Source organism: Oncorhynchus mykiss, chromosome 12, assembly GCF_013265735.2.
Source record: "Oncorhynchus mykiss isolate Arlee chromosome 12, USDA_OmykA_1.1, whole genome shotgun sequence".
Lineage (NCBI taxonomy): Eukaryota > Metazoa > Chordata > Actinopteri > Salmoniformes > Salmonidae > Oncorhynchus > Oncorhynchus mykiss.
This window is the reverse complement of record NC_048576.1, coordinates 85333581-85346080: the sequence shown is the minus strand read 5'-3', so window position 1 is coordinate 85346080 and position 12500 is coordinate 85333581. Positions and strand designations below refer to the sequence as shown.

The window sequence follows — 12500 nt, the reverse complement described above, 5'->3', positions numbered from 1 at the left end:
GTTGGTAATACCATCAACACCACCACCACCTCCACTACCACACCCACCACCCCCACCTCCTCCCCCGCCGCTCCCCACCAGAGGCAGCCGCTCCAGAGGCTCTCCACACCCCGCGGGGCTGCCTCTCTCCCCTGGATACTGCTGGCAGGGGTCCGGGCTGCGGGGCTCGTGGATGTCCAGGCTGTAGACCCGGCCTCCTACTCCGGTCCCTCGTTCCCGGTCACGTCCCATGGAGTTGCAGGATGAGGTGCTGCACTGCTTCTTCACGGCACTGATCACCACCGCAGCGTCAGCGCTCATCTGCCTCATGACGGGGCGCACAGCGGACGCAGGAGGAGGCGGCCGGTAGGGTGGCGACACAAACCCCCCGCCACTGATCCCCGGACGCTCCGAGAGAGGGACGGAGAAGGGGAGCGGCGGTGGAGGGGGGATCTTGGTGGTAGGGGAGGGCAGGCCCGGGCAGGTCTCAGTGATGCCGGGGGAAAGAGGGATGAGGCCACGGGTCAAGGAGGAGGTGCAGGTGGGTGGAGGGGAGGTGGGGTAGGAGGTGGTGGTGGTGGCGGAAGAGGCAGTGGAGGAGGCGGCCATGACAGAGTCCAGCTTCAGGGCGTCGATGCAGTTATTGATGATCTGGTTGACCTTATCCACCTCCATGGCGATGGTGGAGATCTCCGAGGCCGAGCCTCGCCCGTCATCGTCCGAATCCTCCCCCACGTCCGTCCCGTCCTCTTCTCTTAGATCCTCATCCTTCATCCCTCCCTGTCCTCCTCCCATCCCTCCATCTCTCATCACCCCCTCCGTCCTTACATCCATGTAGTTGCCTTTGCTGGTCAGCATGGCCTCAGAGAAGGCGGTGGGCATCTTATCCTGAGGGATGGAGGAGAGTCTGGAGGAAGAGGTGTTGGCGGAGTGAAGCATGCCCGAGGAGGAGGCAGACATTGGTAGCTTGCCCCCGTGCGTGTGGTGCTGGTACTGGTGATGGCCCTGACCCTGGGCCTGCTCCTGGAGCTTCTGCACCGCAGACGGGTCGTTCCCCACGGCCGCCGCCACCTCCGGGCCATACCTCATTTCTAGAATTGTCTTCTTCACACAGATGGACTTTTGCTTCTCCTCATGCCTCCTCTTCTTCCTCAGACAATAGTAGATGAGGCCCAGGATGCAGAGCATCCCGATGAGGCAGCCCACGATGGTCATTATGTAGTGGGTGGTGGTGGAAGGTGTTGGCGGCATGTCGTCGGGGTTCTGGGCTCGGGTGGAGAACTGGAGACAGGTGTGGTTGTAGCGCTGGGAGGTCCGGATGGAGGCCACGCAGAAGGTATAGTTGGTGTGTGGCTTGAGCTTGTTCAGTGTGATCATCTCCTTCTTGAGCTTCAGATTCATGACATCAGAGACAAAGGTGTTATTGTACTGCACTAGGATGTACATCTTGCTGTAAGGTCTGGGGATCTGGACCATGATAGAGGCCGTGAAGAGGGACACGTGGTGGAGCTTGATGCTGGGGCTGAAGCTGTGCTCCGTAGAGGAAGACGAGGTGGTGGGTTGGTGGTACGGACCCACACGGTCAAACATGTCCGGGCCCATTCCGGAGGAATCTGAGTCTGGCGGGAGAGACGTCATCCCGGGGATGAAGACCCCATCCCGGCAGACAGAGGACAGAATCGTCCGAGCGTTGTGCCCGGCGTGGCCGGACGCGATGGGACTCAGGAGTGGGTAGCCAAACATCTCCCTGGGGGTCTCGCACTGGAGCCGGTCGTAGGTGTGTGTGACGTTATTGAAGGCCTCCAGCCAGGTGAGGAAGTTGTACAAGTCACAGCCACAATGGAAGGGGTTCCCAGCCAGCTCACACACCATGAGGCGATTCAAAATGGTAAAGGTGGAGGGGTCGAGGCGGGCCAGCTTATTGGACGACAGGTCAATGCTGTTGAGACTGAGGCACTCATCCAATGCATTGATGCCAATGACCTTGATGAGAACATACCGAGACAGAAAGCAATATATTAAAACAAAATCTGAATCATATTGTACATACAGAATAATATCAATTTATCTTTAGCAAATAATAGAATTTAAATTTTTAAAAACTACAGAACTAAACAAAAATCGACCAATGTCACACCTCAATGAGGTTGTGCTGGAGGAAGAGGCACTGCAGCCGGCCCAGGCCCCTCATCATGGCTTCTGTCAGGTTGGTCAGTTTGTTGTAGCCCAGCTGGAGAACCTAGGAGAGAACCAGAAAGGATTACGTTAAGATTAAATCAATCAACCCACCCACCCACCACCCAGTGTACCTGTAGGTTGGCCTGTTGAGCGAAGGCCCCGTCCTCGATGTAGGAGATCTCATTCTTGGTAAGGTTGAGGTCCGTGAGGTTGGTGAAGCGGTACATGGAGGTATAGGGGATCATTTTGAGCTTGTTCTCGTTGAGCCTCAGGTCGTGGACCGTGTTATTGATGTGCTGGGGGATGGTCTCATATGGAGGCTGGTTCTGGCTGCAGATCGCTAGCCACACGTAGCCCTTGTCCCCCTCGATCAGCCAGCAGTCCCCCCAGACCAGGCCCGGAAGGTGGAGGAAGAGGATGAGAGAGGGAAGGATGAGGAGGGTGGGGGTAGATGGAGAGGAAGAGGAGGAGTGAGTGTGAAGCCTGCTGAGCATGATGATGGAGGGAAGAGAAGGAGGAGGAGGACGAATGAAGAAGGAGGTTTTGTTAAGATGGAGGAAACGTGGGACTGAAATAAGGAAAAGCGAGGTTGAGTTTAAAGGAGAAAGAGCGTGGGGGATGGACAGGCGTAGCTAGGTTGTCCTCAGAAAGGGGAGAATGGGTTTAGCTTGGGTGTAGAAAAAGAGGGAGGGGCCTCACACAGTCAGTCACAGCTGTATGGTTGTCATGGTGATTAGCAGAGTCCCCATGTCTTTTCACTTCCTGTTGGACTGCCGTGGGTAGTGAAACAGCTATTCCTCATAATCTCTCCGACAGGAAGTCTTGTTGATTGATCACATAGGAAGTAGCAGGATCCGCTGGCGAGACGTGAGTCTGTGGAAGAGAGGAGAGGAATACCGTGAGGCAACAATAGAGAGGCACATGACAATAATAACATGGAATGAACCAAACAACATAGAACACAAAACACCAGTGTTGCATACAGATGGAGAGTCTTAATTTGATCACCCTGTTTCAGGATAACTTTCCTGGAAATGTTAAACGTGTAATGTATTTGAGGTTTAAAAAGGCTTCTGAAGTTTGTAATTTTCACATTGAAATTTTAGACTTGATTTTCCCCAAAATGTTTCAACCCCTACAAAAATGTCCATTAATTTAATCCACATAATAATTCACATTTCCTGTTGATGCAGGATTAGCAAACTCAAATTAAGATCCTACATCTGTATAAAAACCTAATCACATGGGACAGCTATAAAATCAGGGGCAATTTTAGAAAACTCTGATCTCAAGTGGCACTATGATTAAGGAGACGATTCTAGAAAAGCACACGTCCTCATTCCTCAAAAAGCAATACAACATCCAGTTTATAGATGAAAACACATCTTGAATGGGAGTCGAAAAATGCACTGTTTAACACACACCAGCATGACCCCTTTCTCTCTGACAGCCACTCTCTGCAAACAGAACAGATGCTTATTCATCACCATCATGTGCGACCAGAAGACAGCACTTGGAAATAAAGTGCCCTGCATAAAACCTCAACACAGAAACCTAGCCCATGAAAACATGATGTTCATTCACAACATGCATCATTCTGGCCTCGGCGCTGATATCTGTGCATCTTAAATCTTGTGCCACTGTGACACTCAAGGTTTATTGCTCCGTCGTGGATTAATTCTGGATTACATTCTAATCCTGGCAAGTGACACTTCATACAGTCTCTCCACCATAAGCCCCAGGAATCTTCTCTAGGAAGATCACTAATGGAATCTATTCTAGGTAACACGTTCTCTTGTAAAGCTAATGTATGTCATGGTGGTCCATGGTTTGATGGGGAAAATATATACAGTGCCTTGCGAAAGTATTCGGCCCCCTTGAACTTTGCGACCTTTTGCCACATTTCAGGCTTCAAACATAAAGATATAAAACTGTATTTTTTTGTGAAGAATCAACAACAAGTGGGACACAATCATGAAGTGGAACGACATTTATTGGATATTTCAAACTTTTTTAACAAATCAAAAACTGAAAAATTGGGCGTGCAAAATTATTCAGCCCCTTTACTTTCAGTGCAGCAAATCTACCAAGACCTGGCCGTCCCTCTAAACTTTCAGCTCATACAAGGAGAAGACTGATCAGAGATGCAGCCAAGAGGCCCATGATCACTCTGGATGAACTGCAGAGATCTACAGCTGAGGTGGGAGACTCTGTCCATAGGACAACAATCAGTCGTATCTTGCACAAATCTGCCCTTTATGGAAGAGTGGCAAGAAAGCCATTTCTTAAAGATATCCATAAAACGTGTCATTTAAAGTTTGCCACAAGCCACCTGGGAGACACACCAAACATGTGGAAGAAGGTGCTCTGGTCAGATGAAACCAAAATTGAACTTTTTGGCAATAATGCAAAACGTTATGTTTGGCGTAAAAGCAACACAGCTGAACACACCATCCCCACTGTCAAACATGGTGGTGGCAGCATCATGGTTTGGGCCTGCTTTTCTTCAGCAGGGACAGGGAAGATGGTTAAAATTGATGGGGAGATGGATGGAGGCAAATACAGGACCATTCTGGAAGAAAACCTGAGTCTGCAAAAGACCTGAGACTGGGACGGAGATTTGTCTTCCAACAAGACAATGATCCAAAACATAAAGCAAAATCTACAATGGAATGGTTCAAAAATAAACATATCCAGGTGTTAGAATGGCCAAGTCAAAGTCCAGACCTGAATCCAATCGAGAATCTGTGGAAAGAACTGAAAACTGCTGTTCACAAATGCTCTCCATCCAACCTCACTGAGCTCGAGCTGTTTTGCGAGGAGGAATGGGAAAAAATGTCAGTCTCTCGATGTGCAAAACTGATAGAGACATACCCCAAGCAACTTACAGCTGTAATCGCAGCAAAAGGTGGCGCTACAAAGTATTAACTTAAGGGGGCTGAATAATTTTGCACGCCCAATTTTTCAGTTTTTGATTTGTTAAAAAAGTTTGAAATATCCAATAAATGTCGTTCCACTTCATGATTGTGTCCCACTTGTTGTTGATTCTTCACAAAAAAAATACAGTTTTATATCTTTATGTTTGAAGCCTGAAATGTGGCAAAAGGTCGCAGAGTTCAAGGGGGCCGAATACTTTCGCAAGGCACTGTACATGTATGTATTACAGTGGAGGCTGCTGAGGGAGGACAGCTCATAATAACAACTGGAATGGAGTGAATGGACTGGTATCAACCACATGTAAACCAGGTGTTTTATGTGGTTGATACCATTCCATTGAATCCATTCCAGCCATTATTATGAGCCGTCCTCCCCTCAGCAGCCTCCACTGATGTATTAGGGTTGGGAATAGCCAGGGACCTCACGATACAACATTATCACGATACTTAGGTGACGATATGATATATATTGCGTGTCTCACGTTTCTCACGATGCATTGTGATTCAATACTGTGATTTTATTACGATTCCATGATCTAAACATATTGCTCACCATCTATCTGCTGCAGAGGGACCAGAAAGAGGCATGTGGAAAACAAGTTTGGATCAGTCATGTTAATAGAAGTGCTGAAAACAAATGGTGTATTTAAAAGAAGACGGAGAACATATTGTTGGTGCAGGTACAGTCATCCAGCGCAAAAATAACATGCCATATTGTCAAAACGATACCATATATTGTCAAAAATAACCTGCCATATTGTCAAAACGATACCATATATTGTCAAAAATAACCTGCCATATTGTCAAAACGATACCATATATCGTCAGAAATAACATGCCATATTGTCAAAACGATACCATATATCGTCAAAAATAACATTGCCATATTGTCAAAACGATACCATATATCGTCAAAAATAACATGCCATATTGTCAAAACGATACCATATATCGTCAGAAATAACATGCCATATTGTCAAAACGATACCATATATTGTCAAAAATAACTTGCCATATTGTCAAAACGATACCATATATCGTCAAAAATAACATGCCATATTGTCAAAACGATACCATATATCGTCAGACATAACATGCCATATTGTCAAAACGATACCATATATTGTCAAAAATAACATGCCATATTGTCAAAACGATACCATATATCGTCAAAAATAACATGCCATATTGTCAAAACGATACCATATATCGTCAAAAATAACATGCCATATTGTCAAAACGATACCATATATTGTCAAAAATAACTTGCCATATTGTCAAAACGATACCATATATCGTCAAAAATAATAATTCCGATATGTAACTGTATCGATTTTTTCCTCCATCGCTAGTATGTAGTGTATGTGATTAAAAGGATCATTCAAATGTGTGTTGAGTATAAATGACATTCAAATATTTGTTGAGTGTATAAATGACATTCAAATGTGTGTTGAGTGTATAAATGACATTCAAATATGTGTTGAGTGTATAAATGACATTCAAATGTGTGTTGAGTGTATAAATGACATTCAAATATGTGTTGAGTGTATTAATGACATTCAAATATGTGTTGAGTGTATAAATGACATTCAAATATGTGTTGAGTGTATAAATGACATTCAAATATGTGTTGAGTGTATAAATGACATTCAAATGGCACACAAAGTTAAAAAGCCTCTTCCCTTCATTTAAAATAAGACAAAGGGAGAAAGAAGAATAAAGGATGGTAGGATGGAAAGAAAATAGGAAGTAAGGGAGGAAGGAAGGAAGTAAGGGAGGAAGGAAGGAAGGCGGAAAGAAAGGAGAGAAAGTAGGAGAGAATGTAGGGAGAAAGGGTGGGAGCAATGAAAGAAAGAAACTGAGCTTAGGATGACGAGACAACCTTCCTCTCCACAGGGTGCCATCCACGCAGACAAAGTTTCTGTCCCTGACTTTCATTTGTCCTCATCATGTTAAACTATTCACGCTGTGAGAAAGCTCCTAGTCCCACCACTCCTGTGTCTGCACTTCCTGGATCCCTAGGTAGGAGAGCCCCCTGCATGAGGCCCTCCATCTCACCCTGACACCCATCTATCTTGTCCCTGTCAGTCTCTGTAGAGGAGGTAGGAGTGTCATACACGCCACGCTACATTAATCACCTCAACCTCCGAGACTTCTCGATCTCTCCCTGTTGACTCACCTGTCACATTATTAGACACATATACGTAAATGTACTTATACAAACACTGGTATGCATGCAGGTACACACACACACACACACACACACACACACACACACACACACACACACACACACACACACACACACACACACACACACCTATGACAGTCAGTTCCTCTTTCTATAGGCTCTCCAGTCACATCATACAATCCTTCACCATCGGCTCTCTATTCAATCTGCATGTCATTTGAAAGCTAGATACATAGTTATACAAGCCAGGATGAAAAATGGTGTGTTGTGACAGACAATGTCTTCCTCTCGCTACAGCTGACAGTCAGAAAGCTCTCTCTCTCTCCATGGAACCAGAGAATTATGGAACTGTCCTAGTTCCACTGTTCTCATTTCTCTATTCCAATGATTCTGATGGAGAATTGGAACTCATTCCAGTTTATTCTAGTCAGAATTCCCCAATGGTGAGAGCCAAGTATCTGGTCCAATTTCCCACTGATTACTGCTGAAAATGGGAAGACCCAAAGCACTTAGGATACAATTCATCATCAACACCTCATACTGATTAGAGTTGTGGGCTGTTGCCACTGGAACATTCCCTTTAGGGGATGTCTCTATGAAAACATAGTAGTGTAGTCAAAGGTTGTAGCCTATTTAGCATGTACTATGTGTATCAAGACAATTCTCTCTCTCTCTCTCTCTCTCTCTCTCTCTCTCTCTCTCTCTCTCTCTCCTCTCTCCTCTCTCTCTCTCTCTCTCTGTTCCACACGAGAGCTGATCCCATTTAGTGCTCCATATAGGGAACACAAGAGGAGGGGTGAGAGGAAAAGTAGTGAATGGGGGGTGGGGGTATATAGTTAGGACAAGGTAGGTAATGGAGATGGGGAGACCTGTATCAACTATATGACAATTTCCCCATCAACAGGGCATGAGTGGTCACTGAATGGTTTAATGAGCATGAAAATTATGTAAACCATATGCCATGACTGTCTCAGTCACCAGATCTCAACCCAATTGAAAACTTATCAACACCACCATCAACAAAACAACCAATTTGGAATTTCTCATGGATTAAAAGGTGTTGCATCCCTCCCATAGAGTTCCAGACACTTGTAGAATCTGTGCCAAGGTGCATTGAAGCTGTTCTGGCTCGTTGTGGCCCAACACCCTATTAAGACACTTTATGTTGGTGTTTCCTTTATTTTGGCAGTTACATGTACATGTGGGTCACATCGCAAATACGTTTGAGGTAACAGGTAGGTCACAGGTGGGTGGCTGGCTGTCTTGGCTGGCCCACTTCTACTTCTGAACATCACTAAAATAGACGCTGCAAGAATAGCCAAGAAACCTCCTTTTTATCTAGTGTGTTTATCTAGGTTTGCTACTCGGACAGGAGTCACAAAGTCATGAAGTTACTCATGTTTGAGATCGCAAGTCATTCCACATTCTGCACAGTTGGCATCTTTCCTTACCATCGTATTCTCTGCGTTCTACTCACATCTCTCATAGACACACATCAAATATCCAGCCACATAAAGAAAACACACTCAACTGATTATCAGTCTAAGTCCCCCTGTATAATTCATGATTTATATCTGGGTTATTCAACAACACCCATCCCATTGGTTCTCCCTCGGTTGTCATGGAGACCAGATATGATTGACAGCTCCAATTACTGGTTATGAAAACAGAGGGGGACAGAGAGGGAATAAGTGTCAGATCCCTGTCTCACTGGGTTCATTAGCTGCCACCATGATGAAGTGTTGTTCCTCTTCCTGAATGGTAATCAGAAGTGAGACTATCACTGTCAGGCCCCATGTACTGTACGACTAATGGGGACAGAAGGTTATTCTGACCATGTCATCTGGATTAGACAAACTCTGGGTCATAGTTATTGACAAGGAACCAGACTATTTGTCATGCAGTTCAGTTTTGTCATGCAGTTCAGTACCCTAGAATGAGTAGGTACACACCTACTCATTCAAGGGTTTTTCTTTATTTTTTCTATTTCTACATTGTAGAATAATAGTGAGGACATCAACACTATGAACTAAAACATATGGAATCATGTAGTAACAAAAAAAGTGTTAAACAAATCAAAATATATTTTATATTAGAGATTCTTCAAAGTAGCCACCCTTTGCATTGATGACAGCTTTGCATACTATTGGCATTCTCTCAACCAGCTTCACCTGGAATGCTTTTCCAACAGTCTTGAAGGAGTTCCCGCATGTGCTGATCACTTGTTGGCTGCTTTTCCTTCACTCTGCTGTCCAACTCATCCCAAACCATCTCAATTGGGTTGAGGTCGGGCGATTGTGGAGCCCAGGTAATCTGATGCAGCACTCCATCGCTCTGCTTCTTGGTCAAATTGCCCTTACACAGCCTGGAGGTGTGTTGGGTCATTGTCCTGTTGAAAAACAAATGATAGTCATACTAAAAATCTCACATTTGGACTCATCAGACCAAAGGACAGATTTCCACTGGTTTAATGTCAGGAGGTAGGTAGCCTAGTGATTAGAGTGTTGGGCCAGTAATTGGAAGGTTGCTGGATTGAATCCCCGAGCGGACAAGGTAATAAATCTGAAAGAGACTTGCTTGTTCAATCTGAACAAGGCAGTTAACCCAGTGTTCCCCCGGTAGGCCCTCCTTGTAATAGGAATATGTTCCTAACTGACTTGCATAGTTAAAATCAATATTTTACAAACAATGTCCATTGCTGATGTTCCTTGGCCCAAGCAAGTCTCTTCTTCTTATTGGTGTCCTTTAGTAGTGCTTTGTTTGCCCAAGCAAGTCTCTTCTTCTTATTGGTGTCCTTTAGTAGTGCTTTCTTTGCCCAAGCAAGTCTCTTCTTATTATTGGTGTCCTTTAGTAGTGCTTTCTTTGCCCAAGCAAGTCTCTTCTTCTTATTGGTGTCCTTTAGTAGTGCTTTGTTTGCCCAAGCAAGTCTCTTCTTCTTATTGATGTCCTTTAGTAGTGCTTTCTTTGCCCAAGCAAGTCTCTTCTTCTTATTAGTGTCCTTTAGTAGTGCTTTCTTTGCCCAAGCAAGTCTCTTCTTCTTATTGATGTCCTTTAGTAGTGCTTTCTTTGCCCAAGCAAGTCTCTTCTTCTTATTGGTGTCCTTTAGTAGTGCTTTGTTTGCCCAAGCAAGTCTCTTCTTCTTATTGATGTCCTTTAGTAGTGCTTTCTTTGCCCAAGCAAGTCTCTTCTTCTTATTAGTGTCCTTTAGTAGTGCTTTCTTTGCCCAAGCAAGTCTCTTCTTATTATTGTTGTCCTTTAGTAGTGCTTTCTTTGCCCAAGCAAGTCTCTTCTTCTTATTGGTGTCCTTTAGTAGTGCTTTCTTTGCCCAAGCAAGTCTCTTCTTCTTATTGGTGTCCTTTAGTAGTGCTTTCTTTGCCCAAGCAAGTCTCTTCTTCTTATTGGTGTCCTTTAGTAGTGCTTTGTTTGCAGCAATTTTACCATGAACGCCTGATTCACAGAGTCTCCTCTGAACAGTTGATGTTTGTTACTTGAACTCTGTGAAGCATTTCTTTGGGCTGCAATTTATGAGGCTGATAACTCCAATGAACATATCCTCTGCAGCAGTGGTAACTCTGGGTCTTCCTTTCCTGTGGTGGTCCTCATGAGAGACTGTTAACTCCAATGAACATATCCTCTGCAGCAGAGATAACTCTGGGTCTTCCTTTCCTGTGGCGGTCCTCATGAGAGACAGTTAACTCCAATGAACATATCCTCTACAGCAGTGGTAACTCTGGGTCTTCCTTTCCTGTGGTGGTCCTCATGAGAGACTGTTAACTCCAATGAACATATCCTCTGCAGCAGTGGTAACTCTGGGTCTTCCTTTCCTGTGGCGGTCCTCATGAGAGACAGTTAACTCTAATGAACTTATCCTCTGCAGCAGAGATAACTCTGGGTCTTCCTTTCCTGTGGCGGTCCTCATGAGAGACAGTTAACTCCAATGAACATATCCTCTACAGCAGTGGTAACTCTGGGTCTTCCTTTCCTGTGGCGGTCCTCATGAGAGACAGTTAACTCTAATGAACTTATCCTCTGCAGCAGTGGTAACTCTGGGTCTTCCTTTCCTGTGGCGGTCCTCATGAGAGACAGTTAACTCCAATGAACATATCCTCTGCAGCAGAGATAACTCTGGGTCTTCCTTTCCTGTGGTGGTCCTCATGAGAGACAGTTAACTCTAATGAACTTATCCTCTACAGCAGTGGTAACTCTGGGTCTTCCTTTCCTGTGGTGGTCCTCATGAGAGACAGTTAACTCTAATGAACATATCCTCTGCAGCAGTGGTAACTCTGGGTCTTCCTTTCCTGTGGCGGTCCTCATGAGAGACAGTTAACTCTAATGAACTTATCCTCTGCAGCAGAGATAACTCTGGGTCTTCCTTTCCTGTGGTGGTCCTCATGAGAGACAGTTAACTCTAATGAACTTATCCTCTGCAGCAGAGATAACTCTGGGTCTTCCTTTCCTGTGGTGGTCCTCATGAGAGACAGTTAACTCTAATGAACTTATCCTCTGCAGCAGAGATAACTCTGGGTCTTCCTTTCCTGTGGTGGTCCTCATGAGAGACAGTTAACTCTAATGAACATATCCTCTGCAGCAGAGATAACTCTGGGTCTTCCTTTCCTGTGGTGGTCCTCATGAGAGACAGTTAACTCTAATGAACTTATCCTCTGCAGCAGAGATAACTCTGGGTCTTCCTTTCCTGTGGTGGTCCTCATGAGAGACAGTTAACTCTAATGAACTTATCCTCTGCAGCAGAGATAACTCTGGGTCTTCCTTTCCTGTGGTGGTCCTCATGAGAGACAGTTTCATCATAGCGCTTGATGGTTTTTGCGACTGCACTTGAAGAAAAGTTCTTGACATTTTCCAGATTGACGGACCATTCATGTCTTAAAGTAATGATGGACTATCGTTTCTCTTTGCTTATTTGAGCTGTTCTTGCCATTTTATGGACTTGGTATTTTACCAAATAGGGCTGTCTTCTGTACACCACCCCCACCTTGTCACAACACAGCCCAGTAAAAGCCCAGTAAAAGTTGACGCAATTAAAACAATTCAATCCTTTCACCTAGATAAAGATATTTTGATGAAAAGGTTGGTTAAGTGATTCATTAAGGAAACGTTGTGGAGCCAACAGGACTGGCGGTAAACAAGACAGCCAGTACACTGGATGTTCTTCCTGCCTCCCTCCTCCCTATACCTCCTCTGTTAGGTGAGCTGCCCAA

General features: G+C 45.0%; 1 protein-coding gene across 1 annotated transcript in view; it reads right to left on the bottom strand.

The window, feature by feature from the left end:
* Positions 1-12500, bottom strand: part of LOC110486770 (protein phosphatase 1 regulatory subunit 29-like) — a 105525-nt gene that overhangs the window by 1158 nt on the left and 91867 nt on the right. Inside the window, exons 2-4 of the mRNA XM_036938898.1 lie at positions 2289-3030; positions 2117-2218; positions 1-1962 (exon numbers count right to left, since the gene is read on the bottom strand). The exon at positions 1-1962 is cut by the window's left edge and continues 1158 nt beyond it. Of these exons, the coding sequence (XP_036794793.1) occupies positions 1-1962; positions 2117-2218; positions 2289-2651 (2427 nt within the window). The 5' untranslated portion in view covers positions 2652-3030. The remainder of the gene's footprint in view (positions 1963-2116; positions 2219-2288; positions 3031-12500) is intronic.